This window comes from Chenopodium quinoa, unplaced genomic scaffold, assembly GCF_001683475.1.
Source record: "Chenopodium quinoa cultivar QQ74 unplaced genomic scaffold, ASM168347v1, whole genome shotgun sequence".
Classification (NCBI taxonomy): Eukaryota; Viridiplantae; Streptophyta; class Magnoliopsida; order Caryophyllales; family Amaranthaceae; genus Chenopodium; species Chenopodium quinoa.
The window spans coordinates 1,693,501-1,713,693 of NW_018744066.1; the positions used below are offsets into that span (position 1 = coordinate 1,693,501).

General features: G+C 36.3%; 1 protein-coding gene across 1 annotated transcript; it reads right to left on the reverse strand.

Annotated features, from left to right (window-relative positions):
- Positions 1–7,612: 7,612 nt before the first annotated feature.
- LOC110691085 (probable RNA-dependent RNA polymerase 3) lies at positions 7,613–19,722 on the reverse strand. The gene is made up of 21 exons (XM_021868018.1): positions 18,911–19,722; positions 18,788–18,811; positions 18,277–18,330; positions 18,048–18,174; positions 17,815–17,956; positions 17,573–17,650; positions 17,053–17,245; positions 16,612–16,759; positions 16,414–16,507; positions 16,172–16,315; positions 15,457–15,513; positions 15,290–15,361; positions 14,644–14,750; positions 12,382–12,530; positions 12,013–12,238; positions 11,210–11,435; positions 10,242–10,387; positions 9,587–9,749; positions 9,078–9,222; positions 8,292–8,455; positions 7,613–8,217 (listed from the first exon to the last, which is right to left on the reverse strand). The coding sequence occupies exons 1-21, from the start codon at positions 19,191–19,193 to the stop codon at positions 7,972–7,974; spliced, it is 2,988 nt and encodes a 995-aa protein (XP_021723710.1). The 5' UTR covers positions 19,194–19,722; the 3' UTR covers positions 7,613–7,971.
- Between the last annotated feature and the right edge of the window lie 471 nt (positions 19,723–20,193).

Sequence of the window (20,193 nt, forward strand, 5' to 3'; positions counted from 1 at the left end):
TCCCTTATGGCCCGGGCGGGCCTAGCTCGTGATCCCTTTCCTTTTCCCTTTAGTTACCTCCCTCTCCTTACTATTGTAAGTCCTTGATGTGTAAACATTGAGGACAATGTTTGATTCTAGCTTGGGGGGGGGGGGGGTCTTACTCGTATTTAGGGATTTGGATTTTTGGTAGTTTAGTTTTTATTTGCTTTCGAAAAAAAAAAAAATAGAAAAACAAAAACAAAAACAAAAAGATTTACTGCTTTCCTAGACTAACCTTAACTTGTTTGCTAGTATGTCTTTCCTTTTTGCAGATTGGGAACATTCGAGACGCGGCATGAGTTTGAAGAACGATGCTATGGCCGTTAATTGGAGCTCCCGGGAAGCAAATTTGGTGAGATCTTTTCTTTTTTTTGTGTGCTTAGGATAGTTTAGTTTAGGAAGAAGTTGAATGGTTCGAGGATGTTTGATCGGTTCTAAGGAACCTGGGATCGTTGATGTTGATATCATTCGATCACTTGTTTGTCGATTGGGATTATTATGTGATTTTCATGCCTCTTTATGAGCCATTTAGCTTGTTTAGATTACTTAGTTGTTTATATATGTGTGCAATATAGGAAAAGCTTCTGTTATGAGAATGTGTAGTCTAGTTTATATGATTTGCCTCATAGTCTTTTCCTATATTTTTGGATCGTGATAAACTTGTCTAATTGCATAAACTTTTGGAATAATGCTCATATTTGGATTCGAAACGTGAATGAATGTGTGTGGAATATCTATTTCTACTTAAGCCAGTAATGAATGCACAGTTTGAGTCTATTGTTGATCAATGTAGACGAGTCTAGGCGAAGGTAGTTGGTTAGAACACTTTTGTCATGTGAAACTCTATGCCTTTGGGCTGTGGTAAGATGGAGTCGCTTCCCATTTGTGGATTTGATCCCCTTAATTGGTAGTTGCTTTGTTTTTTAGATCCCGTGAGGTTTATTTGTTCTAGCCTTCATCATTCTTGTTGAGTGGCATATTTGGATCCTTGATTACGTATTTTTCGATCTTTGTGTTGACTAGTAGCTCCCGAGACCGATTTGACACTTTTAAGGGAGGAAGAGGGCACCTTTTTCATTTTTCTTATTTTGTTCCTTTTGTTTTGTTACAAATTAATTTTCTTTTTACATCATCTTACTTGCTAACCATGTTGAGCCTTTAATTCCATTCTTGGTTACCCATGTTACAAACCCGATGGCCGATGTTTTACCAACCCTTAGTTGTGAAGCGTTTACCTCGCAAGGTTTGTTTGAGCTTATTGTGTATAAATCAAGAATAATGATCGATAGTTGGTTTGAGCAAGTTTGAAAGTGAGCTTAATTGTAAAGATGTAATATGAAAATTTGTTTTTGAAAAAAAAAAGGGAAAGAAAATCAAAATAAAAAAAAAGGAGAAAAGCCGTCCGAATTGTGAAAAAGGCAAGGACACATAAATAAAGTTTTGAAGTTTGAAAGAGGTCATTTGAGTGTGTATTATATGGATAATTCGGGATGTGTAAGAATGTGAATCAATGAGATTGTGGAAAGTGAATTACATCTTTTGAACTATTGTTTTTGAGAATTGTGATTCTTGCGCTTCATTTAGGAATTAACCCCACTTTTTAAAATTGTTTTCACCTACCTTACCCATTGCCAATACATTACAACCCTTTTAAGACCCTTAGACTTTAGAGGTGTTCGGTTCTCAAACGGTGGAGGGAGATACCTTTCAACCCTATGGAAAGATTATGCGTAATCGAGATGTCGGGATACCTTTGTTATTTCCTCAAAATATCACTTTTTCCGGTTCCTTCGAGGAATCACGAGGGGCCAATTAGGGTGGTGATTTGAAGCAAAAGGGGAGGACGTGGCCGGTTTGGTTGGGTTTAGAGGGAATCATGACTTCTTTGTTCTCTATGCTTGGTTTAGGTTTTGTTTGCATTTTGATCAACGATACCTTGGATTGTGTGTCTCGTTGCTTGTTTGAGTGAGTTTTCATTCCGTGCATGGTTGTTCTAAGTAGGATCCATTGACTTCATTTCGTGCTAAATTGGATTTATATGTAATGGCAATAGTTTATTTGATCCTGTGTGTGTGTATCCCTTGGTTTTTGCTTGAGGACTAGCAAAAGTGTAGCTTGGGGGGTTTTGACAAGCGCACTTTAGGGCGCGCTTTAGAGCATATTTTAGGATGATTTTGGATGTATTTGGGGCCGCTTTGGCCGATTATTACCTTGTTATGCTTACGTTCCCCATATTACGTGCTTCACGGGTTTTCGGTTTGTTTTTGATGTGTTTTCAGGTAATATCAACCGAGTTTAATCGGATCCCGAGCCCTTGATGCGTAACCGAGCTAGCCTTGACCGGAGTCCGAGGAGTTAGGGAAGTTCAAGTTCCGTGCATTAATTACATAGCACAGGCAGCACGGCCGTGTTACCATAGGCACACCCGTGCTGGCCTATAAGCAAGCAACCCCAGGCAAGGCAGCACGGCCGTGCAAGCCAATAGCACGGCCGTGTCAGTATCCACGCACCCGCACGGCCGTGCAGGCCATTAGCACGGCCGTGCCAGATGTTGCCCGTGCCCGTGTCAGCTTCAGTATGAGCCCCGTGCTAGAGCATATTCAGCACGGCCGTGTCATTTTTAGCACGGCCGTGCCAGGAAGCTGCACGGCCGTGCCATATATAGCACGGCCGTGCCAATTTTAAGAAGAAACCCGGTTTACTTACTGACAAGCTAGCACGGCCGTGCCAAATACAGCACGGCCGTGCTGATCCAGGGTTAACTGTGCGCTTGACTTCTCCGAATTAGAAGACGTATATAAGGCCCGACTTTAAGAGGATTAAATGACAGTTTTTAGAGATAGTTTTGAGAGCCTTTGTAGAGAGTTATTGGAGAACGTTCTTAGTATTAGAGATTCATTAGTTTTCTTAGAGAATTTCCTAGAGATTTTAGTTTTCTTGGATTGATTTGAAGCAAGATTTGCGAAGGTTCTTTGTATTATTCATTGACGACGGATATCAAAGTTCTGAACTTTTCCATTGATTCGCATCAATACAATTGGTATTATTCATTCTTGTTTATTAATCAAGCTTTATTATTCCTTAATCAGAATTCATGTTTATATCTATTATGCTTTTGGAATTCATTATTGCTTTGATTATGAATATGTGTGAGTAGTCTCCTAGCTAGGGTTTCGGGATGAAACCCGGCCTAGGTAATCTATGTAATTGAGGATTGATTTTGATAAACGGATTGTGATTAAATTGATTATATGCGATTGCATGTTAATTCATTATAATAGGAGTAGCTAACCTAGAATCTTGAATTTGATTGCATGATATTCTTGATTTGAACAAGAGATTGTGAATTGAGTATTTCATTATTGAATGTGGTTTGATTATGTATCGAGTAATGTTAAGTGCATGAGAAATCCAAGCTTAGTATTGCCCGCTGTCTTCCTATCACATGATATTGATCAGACTTATAGTCTTTGCATATCCCGTTTGTCTCTGTGATTCCTTGTTGCTTAGTTACCAATGGTTAGGCGGATTCCCGTTCTCCCTAGTGTCTTAGTTTATTGATTTATTCCATCTTATTAGTAGTATTTTAGAACACCATTTTCCATTGATTTCGAACTAGCTTAGGTTTAAGATTGATTTGCAATTACTCTCGTTCCTCGTGGACCGAACCTTTATTTGCCATTGTACTTGGTTATAAGGTGTTCGTATAAGTATTGTTTGATTGAGAGTTAGATTGTAGCGACCGATTTAACCCTTGTCAAGGAACAACTTAAGAAGAAAAGTAGCAGCAAACATCAGCAAAAACAGCAGCAAACAACAACAAAATCAGCAGCAAACAGCAGCAAAATCAGCAACGAACAGCAGGAAAAACAGCCCACCAGCATTCTTTAATCAAGGTAGAAGCTTAGTCGTCTAAAACCTCAACTGTTTCAGGCTCATCAATGGATATCTTGCACAAATCTTGATATTGAGAGAAAAAATAAAGAACAAATAATAATTAGAATTAAAATCAATAACAATATTAATACATAATTAAAACAAGAAAATAAAAAGATTTAGCAATCACCTTCTTCAAGTTGCTCAACTTCCTCCAAACATCAACATTACTTTCAGCATTATTAGCTTCAACATTATTAGCTTCAACCCCCCCTTTGCGTGAGACTCGTGACATACTGCAACTCTGCAAGTATAATTACGAATAAATTAAAAAAATTTAGTTGAAATTCAACAAAAAAAATAATAAAAAAAAAACAATAGAAGAAGGGTAGCAAATTACCTTAAGTGGTTTAGGATTGTGAGATCAGAATAAGGAATGATTTGATTTAAATTTTCATGAGATGAATAGATGATGAAGAAAGAGCGCTTGATAAGTTGAGGGAATGAGGGAGTCAGGAGGCGTTGAGGTCTTGAGGAGTAATGAAGACTAAAAGAGGCAAATTTAGGGTTTTTAGTTATATAGTCTGTATTTGGGCTAAATTTTAAAGGCCCAATTATAAACTACAGCAGACCATTCTATAAATGTTGGTAACTAAATTTCGGTGTTCGGTTTTAATTGGATCCGAATAGGGTCAATCCGATCCGATCCGAAAATCCGAATTTTCAAAAAATCTCAATCCGATCCGATCCGATTTAAAGTTCGGATCCGATCTGAATTGATAATTCGGTTTGGATTGGATTGGATTTCGGTTTTTATCCGAATTATGGACACCCCTATTTATGACAACATATAATGGTCATATATGGTTCCAAATGGCTTTATATGACCTTGTGATTTATCTTCTAGGGTCTAAAGACTTTTCGCCACCGGGCCCTATAAGCCTTCAATTTTGGAACTTTTAGACCTTTTTTCGCCTGGAAATAAAAAATGGCGAGATGTTTACTATGGTCCCGAATATCCTCCGGGAGTCCATTGGGGTGGTTGAAACCAACCAATTTGCCTTAAATCGGTCAAGTTACACATTCACAACTTGCACTGATTTCGTGAACTCAAGCCTACCACGGACATTTATGACAAGATATAATGGTCATACATGGTTTCAAACGACTTTATATGACCCTGATATGTATCGCGTAGGGTCACAAGAGTTTTCGCCACCGGGCCCCGTAACCTCCAAAATTCCACAAAAAACGTGGATAATAGGATTAATAGCCTTCAATTTTAGAATTTTTGGTTCTTATTTCGCCAAGAATTAAAAATTGTCGAGATGTATACCATGGTCCCTAATACCTTCCGGGAGTCCAATTAGGTGGGTGGAACCATCTAATTTTCCTTAAAACGGTAAAGTTACCCATTCGCATTTTCCACCGATTTTATGAACTCAAGCCTTCCACGGACATTTATGACAACATAAAATGGTCATATATGGTCCAAACGATATTATATGACCTCGAGATGTATCCCCAAAGGTCTCCAGAGTTTTCGCCACCGTGCCACGTAACCTCCAAAATTACTAAAAAAACGTGGATTAATAATAACCTTTAATTTTGGAATTTTTTGAACTTTTTTCGCCCGGAAATAAAAATTGTCGAGATGTATACCATGGTCCCTAATACTCTTTGGGAGTCCAATTGGGTGGGTGGAAACATCTAATTTTCCTTAAAACGATCAAGTTACGTATTCGCAACTTGCACCGATTTCGTGAACTCAAGCCTACCACGGATATTTATGAAAACATATAATGGTCATATATGGTTCCAAATGGCATTATATGACCTTGAGATGTATCCTCTAGGGTCTCAAGTCTTTTCGCTATCGGGCCCCGTAACCTCCAAAATTCTTCAGAAAGAGGGGATAATATTATTTCAATTTCGGAATTTTTGGACCTTTTTTCGCCTTGAAATAAAAATTACCGAGATTTATACCATTGTCCCTAACACCCTCCGGATTTCCTATTGGGTGCCTGGAACCATCCAATTTTCCAAGTTACCCATTCGCAACTTGCACCGATTTCGTGAACTCAAGCCTATCACGCACATTTATGACAACATATAATGGTCATGTATGGTTCCAAACGGCATTATATGACCCTGAGATGTATCCCCTAGGTTCTCAAGATTTTTCGCCTCCGGGCCTCGTAACCTCATTAATTTCTTAAAAAGCGTGGATAATAGCCTTCAATTTTTGAATTTTTTTACCTTTTTCGTCCGGAAATAAAATTTTCCGAGATGTTTACCTGGGTCCTTAATACCCTCTGGGTGTCCTATTGGGTTGGTGGAACCATCTAATTTTCCTTAAAACAGTTAATTTACATGTTTTCGTACACGCCTCTTGTGTTGGCTATAAGCTTTCACGGGGCCTGTATGTAGCCGAATAATAGTCATATATGGGTCGAAACATTATTGTATGACCCCGGGATGGATCACGTAATGTTTGGTGAAATTCCGACACCGGGTCCTGACACCTCCTAAATCGCTCCGATTTCGTGTATTATAGCCTTCAGATTTGGCTTCCGTATATTATTTTTTCACCCGGCGAGATTATGCATCCAAGTATTTCCATGGGTTCCAAAAGGGCCTTCGGAGTCGTAAATAGTGCCCGGAACCATTGCATCCTTAATCATCATGCCTTACGGGCCTTGGGAGTCGTAAATAGTGTCAAGAACTAACCTGGTACGCCTTGTCCTTGGGTGCACATGTCTTGTGCACATGCCACACGACCCCTTGTACCATCCAACATCCCAACACTTAGGCTTTGTGACTTGTCTTAATCCCGTACTCAACATTTTTGCATATGAGATGCATCGCTAACCTCGTTTTCCATAATGTAGGTGTTTAGCCTGAGATCCCAGTAGATGATCCAAGAATCCAACAGTGCAGTCAAATTGGGATCTGATGTTGCGTGTTTCAAAGAGGGATCAACTGGGCTGGGAGGGGTAGTGCAGGACTCGATTGGGGATGTCATGGCTTTAACGGTTTGGAATGTTCAAGGGAGTTATGATGCGGATGCTGGTGAGGCAATGGCAGCTCGACATGGCCTTTCTATCGCAATTGATGCTGGGCTTTGAAAGATTATTCTCGAGACTGACTTGCTGAAATTACACCACCATTTGAACAACAATATTTTTGAGAATTCTCCCTTTGGTCTGATTGTAAAAGACATCTTATGTCTTGCCAAATCTTGCTCCTTTGTTTCCTTTACTCATGTTGGGAGGGAGGGGAAAAGGGTGGCTCACAATCTTGCTCATTTAAGCAAAGATTTTGATGTAATGTGTGTGTGGTTAGAAGAGCTCCCTGTGAGTAGCATGCCTGCTGTAATTTCTGATGCTCAAAGCATGAGTTAATAAATTTCTGATGCTCAAAGCATGAGTTAATGAATTCTGCTGTAACCATGTATCTCATTCATTGTGTTCCTTTACCAGCATCTTCCTTGATTCTCGCTTACTCCAACATAAGCCACATATTCAAAGATTGCTTGAACTCAAAGTTTCCCCTTTTATCCTGAACTTAGCAATTTTTCTACAAATGATGAATAATATGAATGAATAAATGAATGCAACTGACTTATTCAAAATTACACAAGAAATTTAAAGGAGCACCTGTTGTAGGCTAGCTTCATACAACGTAAAAATACACTATACATGAACCTCATTTCTAAGCCTTGCTAGTGGAGGCAAAAATACACTACGCGTACATACTAACATTGATACATTATCTCGCTATGAACATAGATACATTTCGGAAAATTTTCTTAAAAAGAAACTTCCTGGAGTACTGAGCCTCGTTTATAAACCTTGCAACTAGAGGCAAAATATATACTGCGCGTACATACATTACACACATTATCACACTATGAATATAGCTATTTGTCACTGGGAAGTTTTCTTAATTAGAACTTTCTGAAGTACTGAACCACGTTTATCCTTGCAAGTAGAGACAAAAATATACTACATATACATAATATACATACAAAATGCACATTATATTACACTATGAACATTTCTACATTTGTTATTAGGAAGTTTTCCTACTAAGAACTTCCTCGAGTACTGAAGGGAGACAAGTTAGAGTTTTCTCTGCCTGACCTTCAGTGATAATCTTTAGCAACACCTCACCTGCTACCTTCCACGCAAAGCCACATTTCTTCGCACCTTTGGTTTTTGCATAATCATAGCATACGTGATAGATGGCCAATGCATCAAAATATATCTCCTCCCATGCTCTGGAACTCTTTCCCAAGTCATCTGCTTCGTATAATATCTACACAATCGATATATAAATTGATGAATAGCCCAGGAAAACGTCCACTGGTTAGCTTGCTACTTGTGAATTACCTGTTTATAATTCTGTACAACTTTGTCTGCAGTATATGTCCTTAGTTCTTCATCATCCATGGAGAGGGCTGCACTCATTTCACTTCGATAATTTTTGTAAAGATACTCCCATGTCTTCAAATTATAGTTAGGAACTTCAACATCCAAAATCGGTAGCTTCCAAACTGATTAACAAAAACAAGAAGTGAACATTAAAAAGCCTTACAATCATGCAGGATTTAAACTTTTAAACTTCTCATCTGATAAGAGCATTCCCAACAATGAGCAAAAATTGGTTTCCTCATTCTCTCTCTACCCACTTTCTCTCTCTTTCAACCCATGAGCATTTTTGTGATCATATTTTTATCCCACCAATCCCATTCTCTCTCTAGTACATCTTCTCTATTACTTTTACTAATACCCTCTTATATTTCTCTCTACTATATTATTTTTAATTCTTTTTTTTACTTGCATTGTAGACCCCACATGATTACTATTCATCTTAAAAAATGCTCATCCTATGAGCAATTTTCAATATGCTCATGAGCATTTTTCAATATGCTCATTGATGGGGAACATCTTCTACCATTTTTGCTCATGAGCAAAAAAATGGTCATTGATGGGGATGCTCTAAGAGCCATCAATGGCTTATGTTTACAAATTATATTCATGTTGGCTGCAAACTTACCTATCTAACTAAATCATTTACAGGGACAAGCATTTATGGAGGCGCAGAAAGCATCAAATGAAGAAAACAGGAAAGTCAAATTTATTCGCAAGATATACATGGCGTTGAAGAACACTTACCAGGTATGGACGGATTCTCAAATTCCCATTCCTGTACTTGATCGTAGATGATCCCTAACACAGATTCTGAATGGTAATTAGATGAGGATACCTTCTCCATGTGGTGTGGATATTTTACTGCAACCAACTCACGCAAAACAGTAACCTGAAGGGCAGTATTTGTTTTACCATCCTTGTCAAAACTAGCCAAGTAAAATATTGTAAAGCTGACTGTAAAAATAAGATCTTATGTGAACAAAACAAGATTGTGAAAAACAAAGGAATTTGATGGACTAAAAACTAGATCCTTGACAACAGTGTTCTAGTGCTCATTTTCAAACCATAATGCATAGTCATTTCCTGCAGAAGAAACTTGTTACATTTATGAACAGCGTGAAGCTATGGCAGCATACTCAAAGGAGAAAATGCATATAAGCAAAACAAGAAATTGGTAGACATGGTAGTAATTACATCAAGACAGTAGTTTGGGTGACGGAAACAAACTACTCATTGAACATCCACAAAGTTACCTCTACGCCTGTTTTCGGTGCATCCAGTGCGTCATAGTAAATGTCCACTAATTTTAACAATTTTTCCTTCAAGCACTCTTTCTCCATCGCATAATTGTCTCCTAAGCTTAATAGCTGGTCCATGTGTGCTAGCCAGCTGATAGAAGCAATCCCCATAGCTAGACTGGAAAGCAATTTGCAAGTTAGCAGCTAGAATCATTAAGGCTAATAGAACATTAATAAATTAAGAAACCTATAATTCGTCGACAGGAAAAGGCTGCAAAAAAAACTGATACATCCCATTGGCCCTGCTTCTATCTTGGTCAGATGCCCATAGTACTTATAATTAAAATGTGCATTCACAATTCCTATACACAAGCTGAGGGACTTATCAGACTTTTCTTTAAAGGTTGATTAACTAAGACAATCATAGTGAAACAAAGGAAGTAATTGCAAAGCTCTTAGAGCAGAGGCAATAAGCTTAGGAATGTATACAAAGATCCAAACACAATCCCAACCCTTTGATTGGGGCATACATAATATTTTACCCATTGGTTAGCTCATGCAAGGGAGACAGACTGCATATGACCCTCGTATTTATGATCAAGGCACTATATTTGTTATCACAACAGTGCAATCAGGCTTTAACTAAAAATAATCATATGAAAATGAACACCTTGGTTTAAATCTTGCACCCAAGCAACGAGAAAAAAGCTCATGCTCCAACTCCTCATTAGAATACTCCGCTGGTTTCTTCTGGTCAGAACTTGATGCTTGGTTCATGCATGTCCAGGGTTCACTTGGTTTGAAATATTTTAGAAGCTACAAGGGAACAACCATTTGTTTAATCTTGACTCACCACATCCCAAAAATAATGCTGTTGAAGGATAACTTTCAGCTGTAATAAGGAGTTAAAAAAAAAAAAAAAAAAAGAAAAAGAGAGGAGGCAATTCATTGACCCTGTCCATTCCCCATTCCTCAGCACATATAGGTTTTAATCACACATGTTACAGAGTCTTCTCATGCAACCTATAAATCAGTTTTGATACATTTTATCTAAAGTAGGTGGTTAGCATTTTAGTGACCCGTAAACTTGTAGAATAACCAGCTCATCATCAATTCACCTGGTCTTTGCTTATCAAAACTTATTAAAACTAATCCAAATTTATCTGTACTTATTGGAAGTTTGGAACTTATCAGTCCTCAAATTAGTCTTAATTTAAGCTTGGGTAGTCCGTAGTCCTTATTCAAACTTATGTTCTAGCGAGGTTAGTTTTAGGATACAATGTCTGATCTAAGACTCTGAGTAGTCCTTATTTAGTCGTGAATCAGGCTTTGGGTATTCCTTAGTCCTTAAGGCTTGTTCCAGAAGATTTTAGCTAACCTTCAGCCGTGAGCATAACTGATGGCAGATTTATCTATAGATCTCTATGTTTCCATGATAATTGGATAGCATTTCAAAGATCTTGTCCTTAAGGAGGCCTGCACCCTTGTCTAGGGAAAGTCACTTGATAATTTTTTAGTGCAGATTGAAATAACACGTGAACATATTTCTATCTGCCATCTCACTAAGAAGAACTGAAAAGTGTAAAGCAATTAAGAGATAAACAAGAAGCAAGAAACTGTAAATATGTAATTGCTTACATCAAGATTCCGTGATATCCAATACATGTCTCCATCAAGATCACCACCAGCCATTGCATCAGGCAGTGACCTTGAACCTTTGGTGGGAAAAAATATGCCATACTTTGAATTTCCCACTATCTCTTCCAACCCTTCTATATGTTTTGCAGTGAGAATATGGATATCTCCAAAATGAATTCCTGGATTACGATAAACCAGGACCTTGCCAGAAATTTGTCCATTTTCACTACAAGAGAGTTGTATCATAATATATTAGTTACTGAAAGAATATTCTGAAACTATCATTAGCCGGCTACAAAATCGTGCAAAATGAAACATCTCAATTAACATCCATTTTAGCTCCAGATATAAGGTTTACTCTAAAATGCACATCATGAACAAGGTTGGTTAATGGGATAGACCTATATTGCTTACCTGCTTTCCACAAATTAGACAATAACTTGATATCATGTAAAACAAGTTCAAGGTATCAGTGATTGTAGAAAGATTTATCTAGTACTATTTTCTTCTACTTCTCTCAACCCCTAGTTAACATCGCACTTTATTCAATTGCTCTCTAATAATAAAGAGGTATCACAGCAACAAAAATGTCAAAGCCTTAATCCCGATTACTGATAGAAGTAAAAGTTTTTAAAAAAAAAAAAATAGAAAAGAACATGAATACTTTTAAGGAATAGAGCTAGTTCGTTAGTTCAATTTGGCAGAGCAACCTTTTGTACCAAACATGAGGCCTTGTTTATTCCAACATATTCCAGTTTCACAGAGGTTCAAGTTGAAAATTCACATGATAGAAAACAACTTACTGAATGATGCAGACTTCTCCACTTCTTAAGGTATCCGTTGGATCAGCTGTCCCCATAAGGTAGAAGCTTTCACTGATGGGAAGCTTTCCTTCTTTCAAGCTTTTATTTTGATGATTTGTAAGGAAACTTAAACGTGTCTGAATGTACGGTTCATGAAGAGGGATCCCGGATAGAATCATTCTAGCAATTGTGAATTCGTCATCCATATCCCCACTTGCAAGAGCAACTACATGAAAAAATCAACCAAATATTAGGTTTACCCAAACAAAGTCGTTTCATATGCATAATTGCATTCTTACTGATTATAATACACAACAATTGCAAGTCGCAATTTAAAGATCCTCATCGCAAAAATCTCAACAAAATCACCTTGCAGAGCTGCTCTTTTGTCAGTCAGTGAAGTTCGAGCATCATGTATTGCATCCTTTAGTATGTTTGTGAAAAACTCTGTTGGTACTCCTCCATAATTTAGTAGGGCAATCAAATATTTTGTCAAGCATGTTTTCTTAGGTCGACCACTGGAAATCAGGAGAAAGAAATTAAACCAAGAAAACATATTACCAGAAAACCCACTCCCTAAGAGGAACACAAACCAGCAATCACAACAAATCTGACAAGAAAGAGCTAAAAGGAAATAAAATGCCAGTATAATCAGAAATGTATATGTCAATTTAGAATCAATGCCAATTCTTGTATATGTCATCACAAATGTTTAGATCATGTAGCCCAAAAGTTTTTTTAAGAGTAACATTTTCAGACAAAACGAAAGGATACAAGAGCTACAAATAGTCAAAGGAATATACAGGTAAACAATGAAAAAAAAAAGGTGGAAATCAAGTTAATTCTAAACTTTAAGCTTCACTCTGCATTAGATTAATCAAAAGCCACAAGGGGCTAACAGTCTCAACACACTTGGGAAATTTACCAAATAGTAATTCTTGTTGTAACAAAATGTACAATTGGACATGTCTAATTGACTTTTACGAGTAAATAGAATTTAGTTAGACACTTATCAAAATATATACTTCCTCCGTTCCACAAATATTGCAACAATTACCATTTAAAAAAGTTTCACAAATATTGCAACATTTCCCTACTTGCACACATTTCTCTCTTTCTCTCTCCTCACCACATCTTTATTCCTCTCTATCTCTCTCTTCTTCTTAGAATCCATGTCCCCTCCCTATGTTGCAATATTAGGGGGAACGGAGGAAGTATAATGTTTCATGCCAAGGCCAAATAGTAATGCTTTATAATTAGCTACAGATAAGACAGTAAATTCAATCCGAAACTTGTTGTACAAGCCAACTAATCTCAATTGTCTCTTTAACTCCATCATTGAACCCATTAATTAAGATCATAAACGCCAGCTAGAGCTGCTGCCACCTCGAAAAAATATCAGATATATTGGGTTAGCTTAAAGAAACATCACCAAGGAGTTAGTGCCATTCTACAAACCTATCGTATATCCCATCATCTCTCATTTTTCCAAATCACATTCATCCCATGATCTGCCAATAACCCTTAACTATATCCTTGTATACTAATTTGGTCCGTACATAAATAATTTTCTTCTTACAATCTTGCCTTGAAGGGAAATATTACCCCACTCAACCCATGTGACGAGGGCCGTTTCATAACCTATCACTCTCTCACACACTCTTTCTTCACAACTCATGTTGTTTGGGCCCCCACTAATACTCTCTCTCTCTCTCTCAATTCAACTTATTATTTTATTTTTATTTACACAATATCTACTGAAAGGCCTACCCTCCCCCACTATTTACACTATATATGCATGCCTAAGCGGCTAAGCCTAAACGGGACAGTTAAATAAAGCAGAAGTAAATTTGAAGTGCATGACTTGTCAATATAAGAAGATATGGGTCACAGCAATGGACTACAATAAGGGACATACGGTCTCAAAACCAAGAGCAACTTATGACATACCATTATGAATCACTTTACAAAAATCCAACAGAGATGCTAAGAACTCATAAGTTAAAATATATGTTGACACACTTCGAGATAAACTCCAAAGCATGTCAAGCCAGTGGCTTTCTAAGAAATAACATTTTTTATTGTCTATAGCACGGACCAGGAATTCTACATACTCTTTCCCAAGTAATAGTCTCTTACAAATGACCATGTGGAACTCATAAGACAAATTTGTAGCATGTAATACACCAAAAGAAGTATTTGTCTGATACTTGTGTAATCCTGTTCAAAATTGGAATACTACTTTAGCGACTTTCTGGAAATCCAATTTTCTTGTCCACATTGGTCAAGACCCTTGATAGCTGGAGTATTATGTTACAGTACATATATTTGATGATCAAATATGTCTCCCAGAGTTTACAACTGAAGAAGTTACTATTGTTTCTGCGTAACATTTTTGGGTGAAAATGAAGGCAGCCAGTAGGTTATTTCAAAACAAATAGAAATATCCACATAGCACACAATGGATTATCAATTTTAATCTTCTCTTATTTTACATGTAATTTGTCATTGAATAGATTATCTAGTTGCAGTTCTTGCAATATTGCAATGTAACTTGTATCCTTGAGCTAAGTTATAATATAAACAATGTAAGATACTTTTAACAGCAAATGCATGTCATGTAAGAGATACCTCATTCCCACAACTTCGAATGAGTTCACAGTCAGAGAATGTCCTCGTTCCGGATCTTTTAGAACTTTTATCATGGATGGTCGAACTTGAATAGTTCTTTGAGGAAGCTATGATAAAACAATGAGAGTTTTGTCAATAGAAGGCCTTTCAGTTAGTTTATTTATAAAATAACACTTTAAAAAAGCACTCTGCAGGAATTCTCAAAGGCAATCCTCTACTATTCACTAATTGACAAATTATGAAGAATACATACAATTACTATGTTACTTGGACTCGGATAAAGTGTCAAATTAGACACAGGTGTCCAAGCATTGGACTCGCCCATTTTCTTGAAAAAAGTTGTGTTTTTAGTTAAAAATGAAGTGTCCAAGTGTCGGTGTCCGAGACACAGACACGTGAGGTAAATGAAAGAGTCTGAGTAACATACAAATACGGTTAAATATATATCACAGCTATTTCAAAGCACAAGACATCATATATTGCAATAAAAGACAGTTTATGGACACAAACAGAACATATTCACTGCATTTTCAATGTTCTACACAACAGATTTTAGTTTTCTCATCGAGGTCTGCAACTTGTAAACTAACAATAACAATAACAATAATAATGATAATAAATAAATAAATAAATAATTTCTTTATACCTTTCGATTAACAAGGACCGTCCCCTTAACAGCATAACCTTTGTAAAATAATCGGAACTGCATCAACAAAGGCTGGAGAAAAGAAGATACCAAATACAACTTATATAAATAAATAGCATGGTTTTAAAAAACATTTTCTGGTGTAAGATTATTAAAGGCAGGTGTACCAGTTCAGCAAATTGTGAAGAAAGCCCATTGAGCTCGAAACTATGTACATCATTTCTCTGGAGAGATAGAATGAGAGAACAAGAATGCAAAACATATCAGGGAAGAATACAGGACTAGCCCGTGAAAAATTGCAAATATTACAGCAATAAATTACATGAGAACCCCCCCCCCCCCAAAAAAAAAAAAAAAAAAGACAGGCTAAACCATTCAAAAACATGCCAGACTGCCAATACCATTCATATTGTATATAGCACCACTTTATAAAATGTCAAGGCATTTAACAAAGTAATAGCACATAACATGAAAATCGCCATGCTTCTTTAGAGTTTCTATTATCTTAGAGAACTTCAAAGAGACAAGATAAACTAATCAACTTAGGACCAGCAACCAACACCTTATGATTTAAGCATCAAAGAAAAGAATAAGAGTAAGCTTTCCATAGAGTTTTTCCCAAGTGCTTGTAATTTTGCAAAAGCCTCATGACTTATAGATCCTTCTATCCTGATAAGTTGATGACAAATAAAGTTTTAAATCAGAATTGAAAAAAAAACAGCCATAAAGCTAACATGTCAGTCTTAGCTTAAACACAACTACATTTTATGCAGTGGTTTTTACATAAGAAATAAACTCCAAGCACTGAAGAGTATGATTTGATAGAAATCCTTTGCCACATAAACTACAGTAAATTTGGACTTAAAAATGACAAAAGAATACCTCAGAGTTATGGTCACTCATCAAGTTAGCCTTACAACTATTCCAAGAAAACCCACAAACTAGATCCGCTGATATGAAGCCAGTTCCATCAGTGTGTATGAGAGCTTTCCCATTTTTATCTTTGACAACAGAACCATCTGCAAGCTGTCCAAAGTGCAGAAGGAAATAAACTAAGCTCGAAAACTAAGTACCAAAGATAGTGTAAAATCTCAATTCACAATAATTTAAGACTAATACTTCACCTGACATGGTATATCGTTGATGACTTCAAGGGTTATATCTAAAGCATCCAAATTAATGGGTAAAGTAACTGTTTTTGAAAGTGCGAGCTCAAATCTACATATACCACATATATCAATACTAAGCATGAAAGTGCTAAAATAAATGAATAAAACAAAAACATCGCTATAAAACAACTTTTAACTTTCGAAGCATTATACCTGGCTGCATACTTGGACAAGCTAGGTAGGGTATCCAGATGCATGAACATTGATCTTACTTCTCTTGGACACATATCCGTGTTTACAAAATAACATTTCACGGATCCAGTTATTCTATCCTTCTGTCCTTTCCCCCCATCTTTGAATGCTAATTAACATCACATACACATGAGGTTCATCATCTTAATCTACAAAAACTGGATAGAAGTGCAGAGATGCACAAGGCGCAAATATGGTACTAGAGTAACCAAATTCCATGTAACATGATCTAAGAAAAAAAGTACAAGCTTTAGGAACTGTCCTATTTGATACTACTATGGGACAATAAGATGGAAGTTTCACATTTGCTATATACTCCACAAATATTCACAAAACATGTAGCAAAACCAACTTCTATTTTATAAATGCAATAAATTGATGCCAAAAGAAAAGGAAACTCGCCAATGAACTTGTACAACTTTCGACCCAAGTGTATTCCTTCTCGTGCAACCTTTTTGATTGCAGCAAATGAAGAACCAGAACCCTTGCTAAACTTTGTTTTTCCCTTTCCCTCTTCAGCAAACTTCACGATCAGTACATTCTCTTCTTTAAAAACCTTTTGAAGAAGATTTGTTCGATTGCTTAAGAAAGGACCCTAAATGGAACAAGAAAAAAAAAACAAGGGGTTGATTAGACTTTATCAAACAGCACAAAAATTGAAAGTGGTTAAAAGTGGCTTCAATGTCTTATCTATATTTCACATTGTAGGTTATTAAAACAATCAATAGTCAAAAGATCCTAGAGTCCCATGGTTGTCAATTAGTGTGTGAACTGAAGATTTGAGAATTGAGAAAGTGAAACAAAACAATGGATTGTAGGCTCCATGGCCTTTAATCTTTGATGCAAATAGAAACAACAGAAATATACCGTGAAAGAAAATAGCAAGTTGTACAGATTTTCAACAGTAGTTAGGAAACTATACCTTGAAACAATAACTTCCGTCAAGATAAACGTGACATTGATAAAAATAATAAGGCCCTGATGATTCCCAGTTACGATACTGCAAAGCAACAATGAAAAACAACTGTAATGCATTATTGATGTACCAGGTTTCACACCTAAAACATCATCAATATCAAAAACTAAGGCAAGCAAACTAACAACTTTACAAGCAATATATAGAACAATTGAAATATGAAAATGATCAAACAGTCAGACACTAACCTTTTTCCTGTCCTTCCTGAGACAATATTGATCACCATATCGATCCCACACCATTTTCTCAAAAGAGCCCATTGTAAGCTTTTCACTTTCAGCTACTAGATTATTAATGTCGCGAACAGAAGCTACATCCTCAAGCTTCCTCCTAAAACAGAATTATAATCAAAAGTAAAGACAGGAAATACTATTAAGGTTCATAACACCATCTATAATTCAAAAAATGAGTGATATATTACCTTCCTATGTAACTTAAAACAAGAAAAGCTCGACGAAAACCCAATTTTTCCAGGGCTACAAATTCACAAGTTGGTTTGTATACCTTAGAGGAGCTAAATACATTCAATTTCATCGATGATAATTTATCTGTAAAAACATTTACCAAAAGATCAAAATCATCAAATCAAAGACTCATTAACAAAATGTAGAGACTTCATTAAGTTTATTTTTCAGCAAAAGGCACCTTACCAGATAAGAAAGACATTACAGACCCATCTCTTCTTAATGTTTTAGCATTACTTCCTGCACATAAACTTCAAATGTCAACTCTCATTACAGCAACCATCACTTCCTAGAATTTAAAAAAAAAAAATACAGAACAACACTCCCTCCGTATACTAAGATTGCCCCGATTTCCTTTACCAATCGCCCACTAAGCTTCACTCACATTATTATACTACCCTTTATGTTATGTTCACCCACATTATAACCAATTTCACAACGAAAAAAGACAAGGCAAGAACCCCAACCCTTGTCAAACTCCAACCAAGTCCTATAACATTTTAGTTCTCCACTACGGCGCAATCATATTGGAACGGAGGGAGTAATAGGCAGAAAAAAAAAATACACATCATTACGAAATTAATAGTCACGTTGATATTGGACTTTAAACAAGTGATGCAACTATGTGACAACTAAACCCAAACCAATTAGAAACAAAAAAAGGTAATTTATACATGCAGCTTAGCAGAAGAAGAACCCGAAGCAGCAATTGAATTCTTCTCTGCAGGAAAAACATAAACAAGCCTCAAATCAAACAAACAAAAAATACCCAAAAAAATTTATTCAAAATAACAACAAAAATTATGAGAAAATAACGAACCTTTAATGCTATAAGAATCAAATTTGGTTGGCATTTTAGAAGAAGTGTTTGAAGTCTTATTATAATAATTTTTTGCCAAATAGACTATGAACCCATCAAAAGATTTAGTAATTTTTGTTTTACGAATATAATTAAGCAACTTAATCGAATCATCTTCCCCCAATGATGCGAGCACTCTTCTTGAATTCAAACCAGGAGATGGTTGTGATTGCTCCTCGCAAAGCACCCTAATTAACTCCTCTACTGATGAAGGAAGCGGGCATTCTTTCAAAAAATCCGCCATTTTTGGATGAAAATTTGAGGAATTTTGGCAGAATTGAGGAAAAATTGAAATGGGTTTTTGATAAATTGAATAAAAATTTGAAATTTAAAATGAAAAACTTGTTAAGGAAGCTTTTTTAGGGGATTGAGGGATGAAGAAGACTAGTAGTAGTAGGAAATAGGAAGTGACATTTTTGCAGAGAGACTTTGATAGTGAGGAAGAGAGTGTGCAGTTTTTTTTATTTATTTTTTTTTTCTTGATTTTTTTTTCCACTGGTTCCCGCCTGTCAGAACGGTAGAAGAAATTAGTTTGATTATTATCAATCGTATTGGACACGATTTGAAGTTTGTTTCAAATTAGGCCTTATTTGGTTTGATGTAAAATGCTTTCATATAAAATGAATTTTTCATTTTTTTCCATTTTTCTTTGTTTGGTTTGTTAAGGAGTGGTAAATAATTTTTTAAGGGTGGAAAATTCCATCCTTAATGATGGAAAACATTTTCCTTTTAAAAACAAGGGAAGCCACATTTTCCTCTCTCCTCCTTACTTCTTTTTTTACTTCCCTCTCATTCATCCTTACATTTCCACTCTTATTTTTTATTTTTCTTGGACTTTTCTTGTATGCAACCAAACAAAGGAAAACTAATTTGCAATTGTGTTTTTCCTTGAAAATATGTTTTCCATGAAAACTAATTTTCCATTGAAAATGTTTTACATTAAACCAAACGGGGCCTTAGTGTGTGACACGGCTGTAACGATTGGTTATTTTGAGAACTCGGATTTGTTTATACTATATGTCTATGTATTACTCCCGGCTTTGGGCAAAAAATGGTGCACATGGGTTGACACATATATCAATGAGGAGAGAGATAGAGAAAGTGCAAGTGAGAAAACATGCCAAAGATAGTATGAGGCAATCTTTTAGGGACACCTTAAAAAGGAAAGTGGAGCAAATAATTAGGGACAGGGGGAGTATCTATATAATGTACTATCACTACTATGTAATGAAGTTTGACGTGTT

Excerpts from the sequence above, each read along its gene's own strand:
- LOC110691085 (XM_021868018.1), bottom strand. The coding sequence starts at position 19,193 with ATGGCGGATTTTTTGAAAGAATGCCCGCTTCCTTCATCAGTAGAGGAG. Across the intron at positions 16,508-16,611 it reads TTGTCCAAGTATGCAGCCAG|ATTTGAGCTCGCACTTTCAA; the intron begins GTATAATGCTTC and ends TGGTATATGTAG. Across the intron at positions 9,223-9,586 it reads CACCGAAAACAGGCGTAGAG|GTTACTGTTTTGCGTGAGTT; the intron begins GTAACTTTGTGG and ends ACTGCCCTTCAG.